Source organism: Rhinatrema bivittatum, chromosome 14, assembly GCF_901001135.1.
Source record: "Rhinatrema bivittatum chromosome 14, aRhiBiv1.1, whole genome shotgun sequence".
NCBI lineage: Eukaryota > Metazoa > Chordata > Amphibia > Gymnophiona > Rhinatrematidae > Rhinatrema > Rhinatrema bivittatum.
Window position 1 is genome coordinate 1580800 of NC_042628.1, and position 25751 is coordinate 1606550.

At 52.4% G+C, this 25751-nt stretch overlaps 1 protein-coding gene across 7 annotated transcripts in view; it reads right to left on the minus strand.

Moving 5' to 3' along the window:
- The window catches only part of PRKCB (protein kinase C beta), a 188250-nt gene that overhangs the window by 22440 nt on the left and 140059 nt on the right, over window positions 1-25751 (minus strand). For all 7 annotated transcript variants that reach the window (XR_003852575.1, XR_003852574.1, XR_003852573.1 and 4 more), the window contains 2 exons: window positions 14853-14960; window positions 13822-13962 (listed from right to left, as the gene is read on the minus strand). Coding sequence is in view for 4 of the 7 variants with exons in the window: in XM_029576316.1 (XP_029432176.1) it covers window positions 13822-13962; window positions 14853-14960 (249 nt within the window). In the remaining 3 variants the exon portion in view is untranslated. The remainder of the gene's footprint in view (window positions 1-13821; window positions 13963-14852; window positions 14961-25751) is intronic.

Here is a 25751-nt window from a genome sequence, read left to right on the forward strand (position 1 = left end):
GTCCTTTGCACAGACCTTGCCTACCATTATTCTAGCACCACCACCGTCCCTGTCCTTTGCACAGACCTTGCCTACCATTATTCTAGCACCACCACCGTCCCTGTCCTTTGCACAGACCTTGCCTACCATTATTCTAGCACCACCACCGTCCCTGTCCTTTGCACAGACCTTGCCTACCATTATTCTAGCACCACCACCGTCCCTGTCCTTTGCACAGACCTTGCCTACCATTATTCTAGCACCACCACCGTCCCTGTCCTTTGCACAGACCTTGCCTACCATTATTCTAGCACCACCACCGTCCCTGTCCTTTGCACAGACCTTGCCTACCATTATTCTAGCACCACCACCGTCCCTGTCCTTTGCACAGACCTTGCCTACCATTATTCTAGCACCACCACCGTCCCTGCCCTTTGCACAGACCTTGCCTACCATTATTCTAGCACCACCACCGTCACTGTCCTTTGCACAGACCTTGCCTACCATTATTCTAGCACCACCACCGTCCCTGTCCTTTGCACAGACCTTGCCTACCATTATTCTAGCACCACCACCGTCCCTGTCCTTTGCACAGACCTTGCCTACCATTATTCTAGCACCACCACCGTCACTGTCCTTTGCACAGACCTTGCCTACCATTATTCTAGCACCACCACCGTCCCTGTCCTTTGCACAGACCTTGCCTACCATTATTCTAGCACCACCACCGTCCCTGTCCTTTGCACAGACCTTGCCTACCATTATTCTAGCACCACCACCGTCCCTGTCCTTTGCACAGACCTTGCCTACCATTATTCTAGCACCACCACCGTCCCTGTCCTTGCACAGACCTTGCCTACCATTATTCTAGCACCACCACCGTCCCTGTCCTTTGCACAGACCTTGCCTACCATTATTCTAGCACCACCACCGTCACTGTCCTTTGCACAGACCTTGCCTACCATTATTTTAGCACCACCACCGTCCCTGTCCTTTGCACAGACCTTGCCTACCATTATTCTAGCACCACCACCGTCCCTGTCCTTTGCACAGACCTTGCCTACCATTATTCTAGCACCACCACCGTCCCTGTCCTTTGCACAGACCTTGCCTACCATTATTCTAGCACCACCACCGTCACTGCCCTTTGCACAGACCTTGCCTACCATTATTCTAGCACCACCACCGTCCCTGCCCTTTGCACAGACCTTGCCTACCATTATTCTAGCACCACCACCGTCCCTGCCCTTTGCACAGACCTTGCCTACCATTATTCTAGCACCACCACCGTCCCTGCCCTTTGCACAGACCTTGCCTACCATTATTCTAGCACCACCACCGTCCCTGCCCTTTGCACAGACCTTGCCTACCATTATTCTAGCACCACCACCGTCCCTGCCCTTTGCACAGACCTTGCCTACCATTATTCTAGCACCACCACCGTCCCTGTCCTTTGCACAGACCTTGCCTACCATTATTCTAGCACCACCACCGTCCCTGTCCTTTGCACAGACCTTGCCTACCATTATTCTAGCACCACCACCGTCCCTGTCCTTTGCACAGACCTTGCCTACCATTATTCTAGCACCACCACCGTCCCTGTCCTTTGCACAGACCTTGCCTACCATTATTCTAGCACCACCACCGTCACTGTCCTTTGCACAGACCTTGCCTACCATTATTCTAGCACCACCACCGTCCCTGTCCTTTGCACAGACCTTGCCTACCATTATTCTAGCACCACCACCGTCCCTGTCCTTTGCACAGACCTTGCCTACCATTATTCTAGCACCACCACCGTCCCTGTCCTTTGCACAGACCTTGCCTACCATTATTCTAGCACCACCACCGTCACTGTCCTTTGCACAGACCTTGCCTACCATTATTCTAGCACCACCACCGTCCCTGCCCTTTGCACAGACCTTGCCTACCATTATTCTAGCACCACCACCGTCCCTGTCCTTTGCACAGACCTTGCCTACCATTATTCTAGCACCACCACCGTCCCTGTCCTTTGCACAGACCTTGCCTACCATTATTCTAGCACCACCACCGTCCCTGCCCTTTGCACAGACCTTGCCTACCATTATTCTAGCACCACCACCGTCCCTGTCCTTTGCACAGACCTTGCCTACCATTATTCTAGCACCACCACCGTCCCTGTCCTTTGCACAGACCTTGCCTACCATTATTCTAGCACCACCACCGTCCCTGTCCTTTACACAGACCTTGCCTACCATTATTCTAGCACCACCACCGTCCCTGTCCTTTGCACAGACCTTGCCTACCATTATTCTAGCACCACCACCGTCACTGTCCTTTGCACAGACCTTGCCTACCATTATTCTAGCACCACCACCGTCACTGTCCTTGCACAGACCTTGCCTACCATTATTCTAGCACCACCACCGTCCCTGTCCTTTGCACAGACCTTGCCTACCATTATTCTAGCACCACCACCGTCCCTGCCCTTTGCACAGACCTTGCCTACCATTATTCTAGCACCACCACCGTCCCTGTCCTTTACACAGACCTTGCCTACCATTATTCTAGCACCACCACCGTCCCTGTCCTTTGCACAGACCTTGCCTACCATTATTCTAGCACCACCACCGTCCCTGTCCTTTGCACAGACCTTGCCTACCATTATTCTAGCACCACCACCCTCACTGTCCTTTGCACAGACCTTGCCTACCATTATTCTAGCACCACCACCGTCCCTGTCCTTTACACAGACCTTATTCTAGCACCACTGTCACTGTCCTGTGTTTCTTTTAATCTTGGGACCCTGGTTCTCCCAGGAGATCTGCTGGGATCTCTCTCTCCCAAACTGGCAGGGCTCACACAAATGGGATTTTGTATTGAAGGACAGCCAGGTGCAAGCATTTATTTGCATATTTCTTGCATTTTTTCACACTGATTAATTATAAGTTAAAATTGTAAAAGCACTTTAAAAGAAAAAACAGTGTTTAATTCTTCATATCTTTTTTGTGGCCTCCATGTAGATTGAAAAATATCCCCAAATGACGCACTTTCTTAAAGCAGCCTTCATCTCACACGAAATGGATAAAGTCATTTCTTCCCAATGATAATGACCCTCCCAATGCAGTAATTAACCCCCTCCCCTCCCAACAGAGTGTGGGACAGAACCCCCTCCCAATGTAGTACAGAGCACAAGGCTCATTCCCCTTCCCCCATTTTCTGGTATAAATTCTCCCCCCTACTTCTCACTTTGCTATGTTATTTAACTGGCATTGGTTAAAAAAAAGATTATGCATTTTTAATAAATGTCACTAGAGATTACAAAGATTACATTTTTAAAAGCTAAGGCTGTCTTGTAACCTGTCAGGTCTTATCTTCTGATGCTAATGTTAAATGGGTCATGCAGAGAAGACAAACGAACAGGAGCCAGGAAACAAAAAGTGCTGCATTATAAACAGAGGAAGAGTCTCTTCACACCAATTTGTATTCCTGAATAATTTTCTAGGAATGTCTTATTGGTTACAATCTGAGGCAGCAAAGTAAACCACTTCTAAAACCAGAGCTCAGTGATTTGAGATAAAGAAAAATGTATTCTTACCTGTTAATTTCCTTCCCTTGAATCCTGCTAGACCAGTCCAGATGTGTGTGTTTGAACCACCCTACCAGCAGATGGAGACAGAGAATACAACCTTTCCAGTAACATCATCACTGATATTAGTACTGGAGTACTATAGACACTAGCCGGTATCTTTCTGACATTGCAGTGGAGGGGATATTTTTTATTATTTATTAGATTTGATAAACTGCATGTAAAAGCAAATTAACCAAGTGGTTTGCAATAGAAGAAACAGAAATCAGCATCTCACAAATTACAGGCATAGATGTGAACTCTAAAAACTGCTTGCGGGCACCCGTATATGCATGTATACAGGTGTACGGTAATTTATAACTGGCAGGAAAATATCTGGAGGTTATAAAATGCGAGTACACGTGCATCCATACATGTTCGCTTATGTAAAAACTATGAGCCACGTAAGTTCAGACATATCTGGGTAAGTTCTGATTGATATCGCTAATTAGCACTTTTTGGACTTATCCGGGTCAGACTTTGACCAGATAAATGTGCGCAATTAATATCCCTGTATTTTTGAACTTTAAAGGGAAATGAATAGATTTTACTTGCGTTATTTAGATGCATTTACTCTCCTATAAGTCAGGGGGGATTTTATAAAATGTGCATAGCAATGAAATAACCAGTTTTATCAATTGGTCTACCAGTTCACCCAGTCCATCTGCAGCTCTAAATCCGCTCCTGGATCTTCAGCCTGAAGTCTCCCCATTTCACCCACCAGAGAAGGAGGTGATGCATGCACATAAAGGCATCTGTGCATCACTTTGGCAGCTTGTAAAATAGAATGAAGAACGCCTCTGGCCTGCCTCTTTATTACATGATGTACGTGTGCATGCTACAAGTTTTTTTTAAATACGTATACTTGTGTATGTGTCATTTCACGCACGTACGTGCTATTTCTTACATACACAATCCAGTCCTGTAAACTCTCTTTGAAGGGGAAGTATTTCAAGTTTTAGAAAATTTAATGCATTAAGAATCTTTATAAAAAGTTGGGGTTAAGACACAAATTCTTAAAAATTCTCTCTCAAAAATTAAAAAAAAATTAAGGGCACTAGGACCAGTGATTAAAGATGACCCCGAAGCAGTGAAAATATTGAGCGAAAGTGCTCTCTATTTGTGGGGTGTTATGAAGCTTCTTGGATATTTGTATCCAAGAAGCTTCATATATGAAGATCCAATTTAAAAATCTAAAAACTGAAACGTTTCAAATACATCTCTCGGAGTATTGAGTCAGGTGCAATTTGGAGATCAATGGTTTTGGGTCAAATGTTATACACCAGACTAGAGAGCCAAATGTGTACTGTTTTCCAAAATTAGAAACAATTATGCTCTGTTTGAATGTCTGAAGTAGGTTGTTCCGGGGCCCTGGTAAGTGAAAGAAGCCTCTCTGGTATCATCTAACCTGATGACAGAGAGGAGAAAGGGAAGAGACCCCCCCCTCAGAGCACAACAACTAAAACAGGAGAGAACCGTCCAATTAATCCCCCCCCCCACCCTCCCGAACCTCCATCAGGAGCAGAAGGTGAAGGAATAAGAACAGACTCAAACGCCTTGTGCTTTCCTCAAAAAGAAGAGAGAAAGCTTGAATCTTCTGCAAATGCCGAAAGCTCTCTATCAAGAACAAGTGAATTGCAGCTACTGACTTCCAGGATCCATCCTGGATTGGCCATCCATGATTCAAGGAAAGGAAATTAACAGGTAAGAATACATTTCTCCTTCCTTATCATCCTGCTAGACCAGTCCAGATGCATGGGATGCACCCAAGCCCATATTACACAGTGGGAAGGGCTGCCTTGAGAACACTTAATCCAAAGGCTGCATCTGTTTTAGTCTATTTATTTTATTTAAATTCTTTTAATATACCGATGCTCAAGACCAGGTCTTATCGTACCGGTTTACAATAAACTAGGGGGTAAACCAGTTAACACAAAGCGAAAGTTACAGTTAGCCTAAACATCCAATTTATAATGTTTAGTGAAGAAACATAAAAGACTACCACGGGGCCACCTTAAACGTGTCATTCTGGAAAATGACTGCCCATGATGAAGCCTGAGCCCGAACAAATTCAAGGGCTTGAAGACCCTTAAGCAAGTATGTGAAAGAGACAATTTGAAAGCTGCTCGTCTCTTCCAAGGACTGCCAGATAAGATGAACAGGCTGTTGGCTTTCCTAAAGTCAATCTAAGATATATGAGGAGGACATGACAAATATCCAAGAAGCTTCTCAAGGCAAAGGTGAAACAACCTTGGGCAAGGAAGATACTGAACGAAGAGAGACCAATTCTGCAGAAAACATCTCTGCAAGACAAAAGCTACAGTTTAGAAATAGGTCTGCCTGAACAGATGGCCACCAAAAAATACCATCCTAGACGAAAAGGTCCTTCAAAGAGACTTAAAAGGAGAATCTACAAATGCACCAAGTACCATAAGAACCTAAGATCTGCCATACTGGGTCTGACCAAGGATCCCCTCCAAGGTTAGAAACTGCTAGGAATAGGTCAGCAATCTCAAAAAATTCAAGAATGAAAACTCTGGGGTGTAAGCTTCTGATCCATGTGAATCTGCTACTCTTACATCTTCCAGGCTCACCATGACGTAAGAAAGAAGAAGAAATTGCCATACTGGGACACACACACACACACACATATACATACACATATATATACGGTATATATTAATCAGAAATGTGAAATTTCAGCACTATTGGCACCCAGCCCACTGGGCACTTGGAGATTTCTACAGCTAATGCTGACAAAACTTCTTAATATTTAGGGAAGCTGTAACAAATGTAACTAGAATGTTTTTTCAGTATTTAAATCCTCTTGACACTTTGAAGAAATTTACATGCTGTGAAACAATTTTTTTTCATGAAGACTTTTGCATCTTAGAAACTTACTGCTAGTAAAAGGTGCCAGACACCAGATTGAGAGCCCAAGAAAAAGTCCTGGCTGTATTACACAACAGGCACAGCACAGGCAGCAGCAATGCAAGTTTCACACAGACACACACAGTGCCCCAGCACAGAATAGGAACATCAAGAAGAATAGCAATACAAACTCCTCACACAGACAGTGCCCCATAATAGGACAGGTACAGCACAAACAGCAGCAGAGAAACCTACACACACACTGCCCCACCACAGGAAAGGTACAGCACAGACAGCAGCAGTGCAAGCTTCCCAGCTTCCCACACACACACACACTGCCCCACCACAGAACAGGAAAAGCACAAGCAGCAGCAGTGCAACCTACCTACCTACACACAGTCCCACCACAGGGCAGATACGGCACAGAAGTAGTGCAAGCTTCACAGACACACACTGTCCCACCACAGGGCAGGTACAGCACAGAAGTAGTGCAAGCTTCACAGACACACACTGTCCCACCACAGGGCAGATACGGCACAGTAGTAGTGCAAGCTTCACAGACACACACTGTCCCACCACAGGGCAGGTACGGCACAGAAGTAGTGCAAGCTTCACAGACACACACAGCCCCACCACAGGGCAGGTACGGCACAGTAGTAGTACAAACTTCACACACACACACACACACTGTCCCACCACAGGGCAGGTATGGCATAGTAGTAGTGCAAGCTTCACACACACACACACACACACACTGTCCCACCACAGGGCAGGTATGGCATAGTAGTAGTGCAAGCTTCACACACACACACACACACACACACACTGTCCCACCACAGGGCAGGTATGGCACAGTAGTAGTGCAAGCTTCACACACATACACACACTGTCCCACCACAGGGCAGGTACGGCACAGAAGTAGTGCAAGCTTCACACACACACACTGTCCCACCACAGGGCAGGTACGGCACAGTGGTAGTGCAAGCTTCACAGACACACACTGTCCCACCACAGGGCAGGTATGGCACAGTAGTAGTGCAAGCTTCACAGACACACACAGCCCCACCACAGGGCAGGTACGGCACAGTAGTAGTACAAACTTCACACACACACACACACACACACTGTCCCACCACAGGGCAGGTATGGCATAGTAGTAGTGCAAGCTTCACACACACACACACACACACACACTGTCCCACCACAGGGCAGGTATGGCACAGAAGTAGTGCAAGCTTCACAGACACACACAGCCCCACCACAGGGCAGGTACGGCACAGTAGTAGTGCAAGCTTCTCACACACACACACACACACACACACACACACAGTCCCACCACAGGGCAGGTATGGCACAGTAGTAGTGCAAGCTTCACACACACACACACTGTCCCACCACAGGGCAGGTATGGCACAGTAGTAGTGCAAGCTTCACACACATACACACACTGTCCCACCACAGGGCAGGTACGGCACAGTAGTAGTGCAAGCTTCACACACAGACACTGTTCCACCACAGGGCAGGTACGGCACAGTAATAGTGCAAGCTTCACACACACACACTGTCCCACCACAGGGCAGGTACGGCACAGTAGTAGTGCAAGCTTCACACACACACACTGTCCCACCACAGGGCAGGTACGGCACAGTGGTAGTGCAAGCTTCACAGACAAACACTGTCCCACCACAGGGCAGGTACGGCACAGTGGTAGTGCAAGCTTCACAGACACACACAGCCCCACCACAGGGCAGGTATGGCACAGTAGTAGTGCAAGCTTCACAGACACACACAGCCCCACCACAGGGCAGGTACGGCACAGTAGTAGTACAAACTTCACACACACACACACACACACACACTGTCCCACCACAGGGCAGGTATGGCATAGTAGTAGTGCAAGCTTCACACACACACACACACACACACAGTCCCACCACAGGGCAGGTATGGCACAGAAGTAGTGCAAGCTTCACAGACACACACAGCCCCACCACAGGGCAGGTACGGCACAGTAGTAGTGCAAGCTTCTCACACACACACACACACACACACACACAGTCCCACCACAGGGCAGGTATGGCACAGTAGTAGTGCAAGCTTCACACACACACACACTGTCCCACCACAGGGCAGGTACGGCACAGTAGTAGTGCAAGCTTCACACACATACACACACTGTCCCACCACAGGGCAGGTACGGCACAGTAGTAGTGCAAGCTTCACACACACACACTGTCCCACCACAGGGCAGGTACGGCACAGTAGTAGTGCAAGCTTCACACACACACACTGTCCCACCACAGGGCAGGTACGGCACAGTAGTAGTGCAAGCTTCACACACACACACTGTCCCACCACAGGGCAGGTACGGCACAGTGGTAGTGCAAGCTTCACAGACAAACACTGTCCCACCACAGGGCAGGTACGGCACAGTGGTAGTGCAAGCTTCACAGACACACACAGCCCCACCACAGGGCAGGTATGGCACAGTAGTAGTGCAAGCTTCACAGACACACACAGCCCCACCACAGGGCAGGTATGGCACAGTAGTAGTGCAAGCTTCACAGACACACACACACTGCCCCACCACAGGGCAGGTACGGCACAGTAGTAGTGCAAGCTTCACAGACACACACACACTGCCCCACCATAGGGCAGGTACGGCACAGTAGTAGTGCAAGCTTCACAGATACACACACACACTGCCCCACCACAGGGCAGGTACGGCACAGTAGTAGTGCAAGCTTCACAGATACACACACACACTGCCCCACCACAGGGCAGGTACGGCACAGTAGTAGTGCAAGCTTCACAGATACACACACACACTGCCCCACCACAGGGCAGGTACGGCACAGTAGTAGTGCAAGCTTCACAGATACACACACACACTGTCCTACCACAGGGCAGGTATGGCACAGTAGTAGTGCAAGCTTCACAGATAAACACACAAACTGTCCTACCACAGGGCAGGTACGGCACAGTAGTAGTGCAAGCTACACACACACACACACTGTCCCACCACAGGGCAGGTACGGCACAGTAGTAGTGCAAGCTTCACACACACATACACACACTGTCCCACCACAGGGCAGGTACGGCACAGTAGTAGTGCAAGCTTCACAGATGCACAGCATCCCACAACAGGGCAGATACAGCACAGTAGTAGTGCAAGCTTCACAGACGCACAGCATCCCACAACAGGGCAGATACAGCACAGTAGTAGTGCCAGCTTCTCAGACGCACAGCATCCCACCACAGGGCAGGTACGGCACAGTAGTAGTGCAAGCTTCACACACAGACACACACTGTCCCACCACAAGGCAGGTATGGCACAGTGGTAGTGCAAGCTTCACACACAGACACACACTGTCCCACCACAAGGCAGGTACGGCACAGTGGTAGTGCAAGCTTCACACACATACACACACTGTCCCACCACAGGGCAGGTACGGCACAGTAGTAGTGCAAGCTTCACACACACACACTGTCCCACCACAAGGCAGGTACGGCACAGTAGTAGTGCAAGCTTCACACACATACACCCCAGTGTCCCACCACAAGGCAGGTACGGCACAGTAGTAGTGCAAGCTTCACAGACACACACAGCCCCACCACAGGGCAGGCTCTGTAGAACGGCAGTAGCTTTTATCTGCCATCACGTAGGTGGTCTACAAGGAATGGGTTGTTGGTCTCACACCCAGCATCTCGTCTGTTCACATAACTTTTATGCCCCTGTCTAAGGCATAAAATGGAGAACATAATCTCAGGCGTCCCAGGCTGGAAGCTGAAGACCCTTTTCTGCCTTCTCTCAGTATAAACAGGGGGGCTGCCTCTCCCATTTGGAGGTGGAAGTAGTAGGTTCCGGGACATAGCAGATTTCTCATGCAAGTCAGAGCTGTAAATGGTCTCTTCTGGCTGGGACTGGGAATTTCTGCCAGGCCAGCGCTGGAGGGACTGCACACGTGCATGGATGTAGCTCCTGCACACGCAGCGGCAATGTGCTGGGCAGGCAGGAGAACACGTTTCAATGTCAAAAGCAAAGGGCTGTTTGCACAGCAGCGAGAAGTGAGGTCTGAAGTTGTAGAAAAGGTTAATCGTGCAGAAGAGGCAATGAATGGGATTTCCCCTGAGACTTGCTTGTGGGCCCCACTCGCTCTGCAGTTTTATCCATGATCTGGGGCCTGTGCTCAGGTGTTACTTCATCTCTTCAGTCCTTGCTCACGTGAAGGAAGAAGGGGACTCTAGGCCTTAAATCTATTTATGGAATAATTTACAATTATTGGTTCTGGAGTAAACCGGATTATTCTTTATTGGACCAGAACACCACCCAAAAAAAAAAAAGGAGTCCTTCGTGCCATCAGATGTAGGTAGGTACCCCATCCCCCCACTCATTAATACCATCACATAGATGTAGGCACCTTCCACCCCTCCCCCCAGTGCAGTCATGTGTGATAAATTACCCCGCCGGCAGCGTAAGGGAGTTCCAGCTCTAGCTACTCCCCTGTCCCCCTCAGACCAGAAACCAGTCCCTGCTCTGCCTGAACATTGGTTTAAATGCTCAGATCATGTCCCTCACGGGGGTCTCCTCCTGACTGCCCTCAGCTCATGACTCACTGACACACACTGGGATTCGAGCCACAGTCTAATATGCCAGCATGACATGGAGGCCGTCTCACGTTCACACAGGACCCCATCCTGAATGTATTAATGTACTCGGAGCAGGCGGCCATGCCCCGCCTCACTCCAATCTCATTTACATATTTCTCACTGATGCAGTCAATGCAAAGACAACGCTTGCTATATAAGGCACACAAGTCACCTGCCATAAAAAAGTGCACACATGTATGTGAATGAGCGAGCAAGGGCGTGCATGTCTGTCGGAATGCGTTTGTGCTTTTTCCATAAATTTACAAAACACTCAAGGGAAACTGACAAGATGCATCTTTCCCTGGTCAGCACTCACACTCTCTCTCTCTCTCTCTCCTTTTAGGAGAATCCCTGAATTTTTCCCCAGTGTCTCAGGATTAACTTTCAATTCTTTGTCTCCAAAATAATTGTGAAGAGTTGTCAACTCTCCTAGCTTACTTCCCTGCTTTCAAGACAGAAACGCATGTGCACAGTAAAGACAGATGCCTCGTTTGTATGGTCACAGTTTAAAGCTATAAACAAGTATCACAGTCATGGACTATAAAGCCCATGGACAAAGCTAGAGCCGAGGTCTTAGCAGATATTGCTACATGCTGTGCTCCATACTTTGACCATAAATATGTCTGTAGCACACCCTGTCCTCTCCTGCTATCACTGTACACAGAAGCAGGTGGTATACTCACTGTAAACCTAGAACAAGAGTGGCACATGGACACATATACAGGAGTAAGTGCAGGGGGATATATAGTAAAGGAACTCACTGTAAACCTAGAACAAGAGTGGCACATGGACACATATACAGGAGTAAGTGCAGGGGGATATATAGTAAAGGAACTCACTGTAAACCTAGAACAAGAGTGGCACATGGACAAATATACAGGAGTAAGTGCAGGGGGATATATAGTAAAGGAACCCACAGTAATCCTAGAACAAGAGTGGCACATGGACACATATACAGGAGTAAGTGCAGGGGGATATATAGTAAAGGAACTCACTGTAAACCTAGAACAAGAGTGGCACATGGACACATATACAGGAGTAAGTGCAGGGGGATATATAGTAAAGGAACTCACTGTAAACCTAGAACAAGAGTGGCACATGGACACATATACAGGAGTAAGTGCAGGGGGATATATAGTAAAGGAATTCACTGTAAACCTAGAACAAGAGTGGCACATGGACAAATATACAGGAGTAAGTGCAGGGGGATATATAGTAAAGGAACCCACAGTAATCCTAGAACAAGAGTGGCACATGGACACATATACAGGAGTAAGTGCAGGGGGATATATAGTAAAGGAACTCACTGTAAACCTAGAACAAGAGTGGCACATGGACACATATACAGGAGTAAGTGCAGGGGGATATATAGTAAAGGAACTCACTGTAAACCTAGAACAAGAGTGGCACATGGACACATATACAGGAGTAAGTGCAGGGGGATATATAGTAAAGGAACTCACTGTAAACCTAGAACAAGAGTGGCACATGGACACATATACAGGAGTAAGTGCAGGGGGATATATAGTAAAGGAACTCACTGTAAACCTAGAACAAGAGTGGCACATGGACACATATACAGGAGTAAGTGCAGGGGGATATATAGTAAAGGAATTCACTGTAAACCTAGAACAAGAGTGGCACATGGACAAATATACAGGAGTAAGTGCAGGGGGATATATAGTAAAGGAACCCACAGTAATCCTAGAACAAGAGTGGCACATGGACACATATACAGGAGTAAGTGCAGGGGGATATATAGTAAAGGAACTCACTGTAAACCTAGAACAAGAGTGGCACATGGACACATATACAGGAGTAAGTGCAGGGGGATATATAGTAAAGGAACTCACTGTAAACCTAGAACAAGAGTGGCACATGGACACATATACAGGAGTAAGTGCAGGGGGATATATAGTAAAGGAACTCACTGTAAACCTAGAACAAGAGTGGCACATGGACACATATACAGGAGTAAGTGCAATGGGCTATATAGTAAAGGAACTCACTGTAAACCTAGAACAAGAGTGGCACATGGACACATATACAGGAGTAAGTGCAGGGGGATATATAGTAAAGGAATTCACTGTAAACCTAGAACAAGAGTGGCACATGGACACATATACAGGAGTAAGTGCAGGGGGATATATAGTAAAGGAACCCACTGTAAACCTAGAACAAGAGTGGCACATGGACACATATACAGGAGTAAGTGCAGGGGGATATATAGTAAAGGAACTCACAGTAATCCTAGAACAAGAGTGGCACATGGACACATATACAGGAGTAAGTGCAGGGGGATATATAGTAAAGGAACTCACTGTAAACCTAGAACAAGAGTGGCATATGGACACATATACAGGAGTAAGTGCAGGGGGAAATATAGTAAAGGAACCCACAGTAAACCTAGAACAAGAGTGGCACATGGACACATATACAGGAGTAAGTACAGGGGGAAATATAGTAAAGGAACCCACAGTAAATCTAGAACAAGAGTGGCACATGGACACATATACAGGAGTAAGTGCAGGGGGATATATAGGAAAGGAACTCCCTGTAAACCTAGAACAAGAGTGGCATATGGACACATATACAGGAGTAAGTACAGGGGGAAATATAGTAAAGGAACCCACAGTAAATCTAGAACAAGAGTGGCACATGGACACATATACAGGAGTAAGTGCAGGGGGATATTTAATAAAGGAACTCACGGCCTTCGGCTTGTAGGGGGGCTGCACCTCTTTGCCTTCCAGTTTCTCCCAGTCAATGTAGCGGAAGAAAGCGTGCTCCTTAATATCCCGCTCACCCTCAGGGCCACACCCCAGGCGTTTCCCAGGATGCTTCGTCATAAGCTGCACATCAAGAAAATAAAAACTTCCTTATGTGTGGTCAGAGTCTCTCTCACAGGCTAGAAGGAATTGTACATCTCTCACAGGCCATGTGGCATCATAACAGCATGGATTAATGGACCATGTCAGGAGACCTCTGCCAAAGCAATAATCCTTCCATTTACCCCAAGAATGTAGATTACCCCCCCCCCTACCCCATCCACCCAGGGCAATAATAATTTCATTTACACCAAGACTGCAGGTTATTCCCTATCCCAACTACTCAGGGCAATAATCCTTCCATTTACCCCAAGATGTAGGTTACCCTTCTACTCCATCCAGCAAGAACAATAATCCTGCCATTTACCCCAAGATGTAGGTTACCCCCCCCTACCCCATCCACCCAGGGCAATAATAATTTCATTTACACCAAGACTGCAGGTTATTCTCTATCCCAACTACTCAGGGCAATAATCCTTCCATGTACCCCAAGATGTAGGTTACCCTTCTACCCCATCCAGCCAGGGCAATAATCCTGCCATTTACCCCAAGATGTAGGTTACCCCTCTACCCCATCCAGCCAGGGCAGTAATCCTGCCATTTACCCCAAGATGTAGGTTATCCCTCTTCCCCATCCAGCCAGGGCAATAATCCTGCCATTTACCCCAAGATGTAGGTTACCCCTCTCCCCCATCCAGCCAGGGCAATAATCCTGCCATTTACCCCAAGATGTAGGTTACCCTTCTCCCCCATCCAGCCAGGGCAATAATCCTGCCATTTACCCCAAGATGTAGGTTACCCCTCTACCCCATCCAGCCAGGGCAATAATCCTGCCATTTACCCCAAGATGTAGGTTACCCCTCTACCCCATCCAGCCAGGGCAGTAATCCTGCCATTTCCTCTCCCAGCCTCACCCCTTTGCAGATTGCTACTGCCTCCTTCGACATGGACTTGGGATAAGCCACGTTGTGCTCCATGATTGACTGGAAAAGCTCATCTTCATCTTCCCCTTCAAAAGGAGCCTGAAGGGGAGCGAGAAAGGGAGAAGACAGTAAGATGCAGGCTGCCGACGTCCTGTGGCAGATTTTTCATATTAAAATATCATTTTTTCCTTACCTTATAAAAATAAAGTCTTTATGACATTTCTGTGTGCAGTAAATGTTTTTAGTTCTTTATCAGAGGAAAAGGGGGATCTGAGGCTCGAGAGATAAGGGAAGGAGAAGAACAGAGGGAGGAGGAACCTGGGATCCATTCACAGCACTTCTCCCTGCCCCCCAAAAACCAGATCCCCCCTCCCCTCTCTGCATCTTACTTACATCCCCTCACTCATACTCACCCCTGCATCTCCCACTCACTCACTCTTACCACAGCCTATCACTTCCTCACACCCACTCTTCCCTCCCATCCCTCCATTCTACCTCCCTGGATCCACCTCAGGCTGCATTGTCCTCTTTCTGCTGTGAACCACGCAGGACGATGTAGTGCTGCAACGTAGTGCTGCATGTTTCAAAGCACAACCCTTGGGGCCCACAACACTGCTGTGCTGCACAAAAGCCAGGGTCACTTTTGGGGAGAGTATCAGGGCTGCCATCACGGCTGCCCCGGCGGATCTCCGGTAGTGAGCAGTTCTGCAGGTCTTCCTTCAGCGTTTCTCTCTGAAGTCCCCCTGTCCTTTAGAGGGACAACCCTGCCAGCACTTTTCAGGGAACAACTTAAAGCATCATTTTATTACAACTAATAAACCCACGCTACACCAATCCTCCAGGCCATTCTGCTTCGTAAGGGTCTCCAGTAGAGAAGTCAGTGGCCAAACCCTACTACTGCCCAGCAGTCAAGTGATTTCATCTTTAGTCACCCGGGGCAAGAAATCACTCACTTTTGTTAGCTATGACCTTCCTCTGCTGAACCCATGATGCCACGGATCCTTTCCCAATTTTCCCCATTTCCTTCCTCTGGCCATGCACTGCAGTTGCCAGCTTCCGCCTTGCTCCCTCCAGTCCTAGAGGTGACAGGCTCTCTATCCGTGCTCCCATCCCCTGAGCCCTCCAGTCCTAGAGGTGCCAGGCTCTGTATCCCTGCTCCCATCCCCTGATCCCTCCAGTCCTAGAGGTGCCAGGCTCTGAATCCCTGCCCCCATCCCCTGAGCCTTCCAGTCCTAGAGGTGCCAGGCTCTGTATCCCTGCTCCCACCCCCTGAGCCCTCCAGTCCTAGAGGTGCCAGGCCCTGTATCCCTGCCCCCATCCCCTGATCCCTCCCAGTCCTAGAGGTGACAGGCTCTGTATCCCTGCCCCCATCCCCTGATCCCTCCCAGTCCTAGAGGTGCCAGGCTCTGTATCCCTGCCCCCATCCCCTGATCCCTCCCAGTCCTAGAGGTGCCAGGCTCTGTATCCATGCCCCCATCCCCTGAGCCCTCCAGTCTAGAGGTGACAGGCTCTGTATCCCTGCCCCCATCCCCTGATCCTCCAGTCCTAGAGGTGACAGGCTCTGTATCCCTGCTCCCATCCCCCTGATCCCTCCAGTCCTAGAGGTGACAGGCTCTGTATCCCTGCTCCCATCCCCTGATCCCTCCAGTCCTAGAGATGACAGGCTCTGTATCCCTGCTCCCATGCCCTGATCCCTCCAGTCCTAGAGGTGACAGGCTCTGTATCCCTGCTCCCATCCCCTGATCCCTCCAGTCCTAGAGGTGACAGGCTCTGTATCCCTGCTCCCATCCCCTGCTCCCTCCAGTCCTAGAGGTGACAGGCTCTGTATCCCTGCTCCCATCCCCTGATCCCTCCAGTCCTAGAGGTGACAGGCTCTGTATCCCTGCTCCCATCTCCTGATCCCTCCAGTCCTAGAGGTGACAGGCTCTGTATCCCTGCTCCCATCCCCTGATCCCTCCAGTCCTAGAGGTGACAGGCTCTGTATCCCTGCTCCCATCCCCTGATCCCTCCAGTCCTAGAGGTGACAGGCTCTGAATCCCTGCCCCCATCCCCTGAGCCTTCCAGTCCTAGAGGTGCCAGGCTCTGTATCCCTGCTCCCACCCCCTGAGCCCTCCAGTCCTAGAGGTGCCAGGCCCTGTATCCCTGCCCCCATCCCCTGATCCCTCCCAGTCCTAGAGGTGACAGGCTCTGTATCCCTGCCCCCATCCCCTGATCCCTCCCAGTCCTAGAGGTGCCAGGCTCTGTATCCATGCCCCCATCCCCTGAGCCCTCCAGTCTAGAGGTGCCAGGCTCTGTATCCCTGCCCCCATCCCCTGATCCTCCAGTCCTAGAGGTGACAGGCTCTGTATCCCTGCTCCCATCCCCCTGATCCCTCCAGTCCTAGAGGTGACAGGCTCTGTATCCCTGCTCCCATCCCCTGATCCCTCCAGTCCTAGAGGTGACAGGCTCTGTATCCCTGCTCCCATCCCCTGATCCCTCCAGTCCTAGAGGTGACAGGCTCTGTATCCCTGCTCCCATCCCCTGATCCCTCCAGTCCTAGAGGTGACAGGCTCTGTATCCCTGCACCCATCCCCTGAACCCTCCAGTCCTAGAGGTGACAGGCTCTGTATCCCTGCTCCCATCCCCTGATCCCTCCAGTCCTAGAGGTGACAGGCTCTGTATCCCTGCTCCCATCCCCTGATCCCTCCAGTCCTAGAGGTGACAGGCTCTGTATCCCTGCTCCCATCCCCTGATCCCTCCAGTCCTAGAGGTGACAGGCTCTGTATCCCTGCTCCCATCCCCTGAGCCCTCCAGTCCTAGAGGTGACAGGCTCTGTATCCCTGCTCCCATCCCCTGATCCCTCCAGTCCTAGAGGTGACAGGCTCTGTATCCCTGCGCCCATCCCCTGATACCTCCAGTCCTAGAGGTGACAAGCTCTGTATCCCTGCGCCCATCCCCTGATCCCTCCAGTCCTAGAGGTGACAGGCTCTGTATCCCTGCGCCCATCCCCTGATCCCTCCAGTCCTAGAGGTGACAGGCTCTGTATCCCTGCTCCCATCCCCTGATCCCTCCAGTCCTAGAGGTGACAGGCTCTGTATCCCTGCTCCCATCCCCTGATCCCTCCAGTCCTAGAGGTGACAGGCTCTGTATCCCTGCGCCCATCCCCTGATCCCTCCAGTCCTAGAGGTGACAGGCTCTGTATCCCTGCTCCCATCCCCTGATCCCTCCCAGTCCTAGAGGTCGACAGGCTCTGTATCCCTGCTCCCATCCCCTGCTCCCTCCAGTCCTAGAGGTGACAGGCTCTGTATCCCTGCTCCCATCCCCTGATCCCTCCAGTCCTAGAGGTGACAGGCTCTGTATCCCTGCTCCCATCCCCTGATCCCTCCAGTCCTAGAGGTGACAGGCTCTGTATCCCTGCTGCCCATCCCCTGATCCCTCCCAGTCCTAGAGGTGACAGGCTCTGTATCCCTGTGCCCATCCCCTGATCCCTCCAGTCCTAGAGGTGACAGGCTCTGTATCCCTGCTCCCATCCCCTGATCCCTCCAGTCCTAGAGGTGACAGGCTCTGTATCCCTGCTCCCATCCCCTGATCCCTCCAGTCCTAGAGGTGACAGGCTCTGTATCCCTGCGCCCATCCCCTGATCCCTCCAGTCCTAGAGGTGACAGGCTCTGTATCCCTGCTCCCATCCCCTGATCCCTCCAGTCCTAGAGGTGACAGGCTCTGTATCCCTGCTCCCATCCCTGAGCCCTCCAGTCCTAGAGGTGACAGGCTCTGTATCCCTGCGCCCATCCCCTGCTCCCTCCAGTCCTAGAGGTGACAGGCTCTGTATCCCTGCTCCCATCCCCTGATCCCTCCAGTCCTAGAGGTGACAGGCTCTGTATCCCTGCTCCCATCCCCCTGATCCCTCCAGTCCTAGAGGTGACAGGCTCTGTATCCCTGCTCCCATCCTCTGATCCCTCCAGTCCTAGAGGTGACAGGCTCTGTATCCCTGCTCCCATCCCCTGATCCCTCCAGTCCTAGAGGTGACAGGCATCTGTATCCCTGCGCCCATCCCCTGATCCCTCCAGTCCTAGAGGTGACAGGCTCTGTATCCCTGCTCCCATCCCCTGATCCCTCCAGTCCTAGAGGTGACAGGCTCTGTATCCCTGCTCCCATCCCCTGATCCCTCCAGTCCTAGTGATGACAGGCTCTGTATCCCTGCTCCCATCCCCTGATCCCTCCAGTCCTAGAGGTGACAGGCTCTGTATCCCTGCTCCCATCCCCTGATCCCTCCAGTCCTAGAGGTGACAGGATCTGTATCCCTGTGCCCATCCCCTGATCCCTCCCAGTCCTAGAGGTCACAGGCTCTGTATCCCTGCTCCCATCCCCTGATCCCTCCAGTCCTAGAGGTGACAGGATCTGTATCCCTGTGCCCATCCCCTGATCCCTCCCAGTCCTAGAGGTCACAGGCTCTGTATCCCTGCTCCCATCCCCTGATCCCTCCAGTCCTAGAGGTGACAGGCTCTGTATCCCTGCTCCCATTCCCTGATCCCTCCAGTCCTAGAGGTGACAGGCTCTGTATCCCTGCTCCCATCCCCTGATCCCTCCAGTCCTAGAGGTGACAGGCTCTGTATCCCTGCTCCCATCCTCTGATCCCTCCAGTCCTAGAGGTGACAGGCTCTGTATCCCTGCTCCCATCCCCTGCTCCCTCCAGTCCTAGAGGTGACAGGGTCTGTATCCCTGCACCCATCCTCTGATCCCTCCCAGTCCTAGAGGTGACAGGCTCTGTATCCCTGCTCCCATCCCCTGCTCCCTCCAGTCCTAGAGGTGACAGGCTCTGTATCCCTGCACCCATCCTCTGATCCCTCCCAGTCCTAGAGGTGACAGGCTCTGTATCCCTGCTCCCATCCCCTGATCCCTCCAGTCCTAGAGGTGACAGGATCTGTATCCCTGTGCCCATCCCCTGATCCCTCCCAGTCCTAGAGGTCACAGGCTCTGTATCCCTGCTCCCATCCCCTGATCCCTCCAGTCCTAGAGGTGACAGGCTCTGTATCCCTGCTCCCCTCCCCTGATCCCTCCCAGTCCTAGAGGTCACAGGCTCTGTATCCCTGCTCCCATCCCCTGATCCCTCCAGTCCTAGAGGTGACAGGCTCTGTATCCCTGCTCCCAGTCCCCTGATCCCTCCAGTCCTAGAGGTGACAGGCTCTGTATCCCTGCGCCCATCCCCTGATCCCTCCAGTCCTAGAGGTGACGGGCTCTGTATCCCTGTGCCCATCTCCTGATCCCTCCAGTCCTAGAGGTGACAGGCTCTGTATCCCTGCTCCCATCCCCTGATCCCTCCAGTCCTAGAGGTGACAGGCTCTGTTTCCCTGCACCCATCCCCTGATCCCTCCAGTCCTAGAGGTGACAGGCTCTGTATCCCTGCACCCATCCTCTGATCCCTCCAGTCCTAGAGGTGACAGGCTCTGTATCCCTGCTCCCATCCCCTGATCCCTCCAGTCCTAGAGGTGACAGGCTCTGTATCCCTGCTCCCATCCCCTGATCCCTCCCAGTCCTAGAGGTCACAGGCTCTGTATCCCTGCTCCCATCCCCTGATCCCTCCAGTCCTAGTGATGACAGGCTCTGTATCCCTGCGCCCATCCCCTGCTCCCTCCAGTCCTAGAGGTGACAGGCACTGTATCCCTGCGCCCATCCCCTGATCCCTCCAGTCCTAGAGGTGACAGGATCTGTATCCCTGTGCCCATCCCCTGATCCCTCCCAGTCCTAGAGGTCACAGGCTCTGTATCCCTGTGCCCATCCCCTGATCCCTCCAGTCCTAGAGGTCACAGGCTCTGTATCCCTGCTCCCGTCCCCTGATCCCTCCAGTCCTAGAGGTGACAGGCTCTGTATCCCTGCTCCCATCCCCTGATCCCTCCCAGTCCTAGAGGTCACAGGCTCTGTATCCCTGCTCCCATCCCCTGATCCCTCCAGTCCTAGAGGTGACAGGCTCTGTATCCCTGTGCCCATCCCCTGATCCCTCCCAGTCCTAGAGGTCACAGGCTCTGTATCCCTGCGCCCATCCCCTGATCCCTCCAGTCCTAGAGGTCACAGGCTCTGTATCCCTGCTCCCATCCCCTGATCCCTCCAGTCCTAGAGGTGACAGGATCTGTATCCCTGTGCCCATCCCCTGATCCCTCCCAGTCCTAGAGGTCACAGGCTCTGTATCCCTGCTCCCATCCCCTGATCCCTCCAGTCCTAGAGGTGACAGGCTCTGTATCCCTGCTCCCGTCCCCTGATCCCTCCAGTCCTAGAGGTGACAGGCTCTGTATCCCTGCGCCCATCCCCTGATCCCTCCAGTCCTAGAGGTGACGGGCTCTGTATCCCTGTGCCCATTTCCTGATCCCTCCAGTCCTAGAGGTGACAGGCTCTGTATCCCTGCTCCCATCCCCTGATCCCTCCAGTCCTAGAGGTGACAGGCTCTGTATCCCTGCACCCATCCCCTGATCCCTCCAGTCCTAGAGGTGACAGGCTCTGTATCCCTGCACCCATCCTCTGATCCCTCCAGTCCTAGAGGTGACAGGCTCTGTATCCCTGCTCCCATCCCCTGATCCCCCCAGTCCTAGAGGTGACAGGCTCTGTATCCCTGCTCCCATCCCCTGATCCCTCCAGTCCTAGAGGTCACAGGCTCTGTATCCCTGCTCCCATCCCCTGATCCCTCCAGTCCTAGAGGTGACAGGCTCTGTATCCCTGCGCCCATCCCCTGATCCCTCCAGTCCTAGAGGTGACAGGCATCTGTATCCCTGCGCCCATCCCCTGATCCCTCCAGTGCTAGAGGTGACAGGATCTGTATCCCTGTGCCCATCCCCTGATCCCTCCCAGTCCTAGAGGTCACAGGCTCTGTATCCCTGTGCCCATCCCCTGATCCCTCCCAGTCCTAGAGGTCACAGGCTCTGTATCCCTGCTCCCATCCCCTGATCCCTCCAGTCCTAGAGGTGACAGGCTCTGTATCCCTGCTCCCATCCCCTGATCCCTCCCAGTCCTAGAGGTCACAGGCTCTGTATCCCTGCTCCCATCCCCTGATCCCTCCAGTCCTAGAGGTGACAGGCTCTGTATCCCTGCTCCCATCCCCTGATCCCTCCCAGTCCTAGAGGTCACAGGCTCTGTATCCCTGCGCCCATCCCCTGATCCCTCCAGTCCTAGAGGTGACAGGCTCTGTATCCCTGCTCCCATCCCCTGATCCCTCCCAGTCCTAGAGGTCACAGGCTCTGTATCCCTGCTCCCATCCCCTGATCCCTCCCAGTCCTAGAGGTCACAGGCTCTGTATCCCTGCTCCCATCCCCTGATCCCTCCAGTCCTAGAGGTGACAGGCTCTGTATCCCTGCTCCCATCCCCTGATCCCTCCAGTCCTAGAGGTGACAGGCTCTGTATCCCTGCTCCCATCCCCTGATCCCTCCAGTCCTAGAGGTGACAGGCTCTGTATCCCTGCTCCCATCCCCTGATCCCTCCCAGTCCTAGAGGTCACAGGCTCTGTATCCCTGCTCCCATCCCCTGATCCCTCCAGTCCTAGAGGTGACAGGCTCTGTATCCCTGCTCCCATCCCCTGCTCCCTCCAGTCCTAGAGGTGACAGGCTCTGTATCCCTGCTCCCATCCCCTGATCCCTCCAGTCCTAGAGGTGACAGGCTCTGTATCCCTGCTCCCATCCCCTGATCCCTCCAGTCCTAGAGGTGACAGGCTCTGTATCCCTGCTCCCATCCCCTGATCCCTCCAGTCCTAGAGGTGACAGGCTCTGTATCCCTGCTCCCATCCCCTGATCCCTCCAGTCCTAGAGGTGACATGCTCTGTATCCCTGCTCCCATCCCCTGATCCCTCCAGTCCTAGAGGTGACAGGCTCTGTATCCCTGCTCCCATCCTCTGATCCCTCCAGTCCTAGAGGTGACAGGCTCTGTATCCCTGCTCCCATCCCCTGATCCCTCCAGTCCTAGAGGTGACAGGCTCTGTATCCCTGCTCCCATCCCCTGATCCCTCCCAGTCCTAGAGGTCACAGGCTCTGTATCCCTGCTCCCATCCCCTGATCCCTCCAGTCCTAGATGATGACAGGCTCTGTATCCCTGTGCCCATCCCCTGATCCCTCCAGTCCTAGTGATGACAGGCTCTGTATCCCTGTGCCCATCCCCTGATCCCTCCAGTCCTAGAGGTGACAGGCTCTGTATCCCTGCGCCCATCCCCTGATCCCTCCAGTCCTAGAGGTGACAGGATCTGTATCCCTGTGCCCATCCCCTGATCCCTCCAGTCCTAGAGGTCACAGGCTCTGTATCCCTGTGCCCATCCCCTGATCCCTCCCAGTCCTAGAGGTCACAGGCTCTGTATCCCTGTGCCCATCCCCTGATCCCTCCCAGTCCTAGAGGTCACAGGCTCTGTATCCCTGCTCCCAGTCCCCTGATCCCTCCAGTCCTAGAGGTGACAGGCTCTGTATCCCCTGCTCCCATCCCCTGATCCCTCCCAGTCCTAGAGGTCACAGGCTCTGTATCCCTGCTCCCATCCCCTGATCCCTCCAGTCCTAGAGGTGACAGGCTCTGTATCCCTGTGCCCATCCCCTGATCCCTCCCAGTCCTAGAGGTCACAGGCTCTGTATCCCTGCGCCCATCCCCTGATCCCTCCAGTCCTAGAGGTGACAGGCTCTGTATCCCTGCTCCCATCCCCTGATCCCTCCCAGTCCTAGAGGTCACAGGCTCTGTATCCCTGCTCCCATCCCCTGATCCCTCCAGTCCTAGAGGTGACAGGCTCTGTATCCCTGCTCCCATCCCCTGATCCCTCCAGTCCTAGAGGTGACAGGCTCTGTATCCCTGCTCCAATCCCCTGATCCCTCCAGTCCTAGAGGTGACAGGCTCTGTATCCCTGCTCCCATCCCCTGATCCCTCCAGTCCTAGAGGTGACAGGCTCTGTATCCCTGCTCCCATCCACTGATCCCTCCAGTCCTAGAGGTGACAGGCTCTGTATCCCTGCTCCCATCCACTGATCCCTCCAGTCCTAGAGGTGACAGGCTCTGTATCCCTGCTCCCATCCCCTGATCCCTCCAGTCCTAGAGGTGACAGGCTCTGTATCCCTGCTCCCATCCCCTGATCCCTCCAGTCCTAGAGGTGACAGGCTCTGTATCCCTGCTCCCATCCCCTGATCCCTCCAGTCCTAGAGGTGACAGGCTCTGTATCCCTGCTCCCATCCCCTGATCCCTCCAGTCCTAGAGGTGACAGGCTACTGTATCCCTGCTCCCATCCCCTGATCCCTCCAGTCCTAGAGGTGACAGGCTCTGTATCCCTGCTCCCATCCCCTGATCCCTCCAGTGCTAGAGGTGACAGGGTCTGTATCCCTGCTCCCATCCCCTGATCCCTCCAGTCCTAGAGGTGACAGGCTCTGTATCCCTGCTCCCATCCCCTGATCCCTCCAGTCCTAGAGGTGACAGGCTCTGTATCCCTGCGCCCATCCCCTGATCCCTCCAGTCCTAGAGGTGACAGGCTCTGTATCCCTGCTCCCATCCCCTGATCCCTCCAGTCCTAGAGGTGACAGGCTCTGTATCCCTGCTCCCATCCCCTGATCCCTCCAGTGCTAGAGGTGACAGGGTCTGTATCCCTGCTCCCATCCCCTGATCCCTCCAGTCCTAGAGGTGACAGGCTCTGTATCCCTGCTCCCATCCCCTGATCCCTCCAGTCCTAGAGGTGACAGGCTCTGTATCCCTGCTCCCATCCCCTGATCCCTCCAGTCCTAGAGGTGACAGGCTCTGTATCCCTGCTCCCATCCCCTGATCCCTCCAGTCCTAGAGGTGACAGGCTCTGTATCCCTGCTCCCATCCCCCTGATCCCTCCAGTCCTAGAGGTGACAGGCTCTGTATCCCTGCTCCCATCCCCTGATCCCTCCAGTCCTAGAGGTGACAGGCTCTGTATCCCTGCGCCCATCCCCTGATCCCTCCAGTCCTAGAGGTGACAGGCTCTGTATCCCTGCTCCCATCCCCTGATCCCTCCAGTCCTAGAGGTGACAGGCTCTGTATCCCTGCTCCCATCCCCTGATCCCTCCAGTCCTAGAGGTGACAGGCTCTGTATCCCTGCTCCCATCCCCTGATCCCTCCAGTCCTAGAGGTGACAGGCTCTGTATCCCTGCTCCCATCCCCTGATCCCTCCAGTCCTAGAGGTGACAGGCTCTGTATCCCTGCTCCCATCCCCTGATCCCTCCAGTCCTAGAGGTGACAGGCTCTGTATCCCTGCTCCCATCCCCTGATCCCTCCAGTCCTAGAGGTGACAGGCTCTGTATCCCTGCTCCCATCCCCTGATCCCTCCCAGTCCTAGAGGTGACAGGCTCTGTATCCCTGCTCCCATCCCCTGATCCCTCCAGTCCTAGAGGTGACAGGCTCTGTATCCCTGCTCCCATCCCCTGATCCCTCCAGTCCTAGAGGTGACAGGCTCTGTATCCCTGCTCCCATCCCCTGATCCCTCCCAGTCCTAGAGGTGACAGGCTCTGTATCCCTGCTCCCATCCCCTGATCCCTCCAGTCCTAGAGGTGACGGCTCTGTATCCCTGCTCCCATCCCCTGATCCCTCCAGTCCTAGAGGTGACAGGCTCTGTATCCCTGCTCCCATCCCCTGATCCCTCCAGTCCTAGAGGTCACAGGCTCTGTATCCCTGCTCCCATCCCCTGATCCCTCCAGTCCTAGAGGTGACAGGCTCTGTATCCCTGCTCCCATCCCCTGATCCCTCCAGTCCTAGAGGTGACAGGCTCTGTATCCCTGCTCCCATCCCCTGATCCCTCCAGTCCTAGAGGTCACAGGCACTGTATCCCTGCTCCCATCCCCTGATCCCTCCAGTCCTAGAGGTCACAGGCTCTGTATCCCTGCTCCCATCCCCTGATCCCTCCAGTCCTAGAGGTGACAGGCTCTGTATCCCTGCTCCCATCCCCTGATCCCTCCCA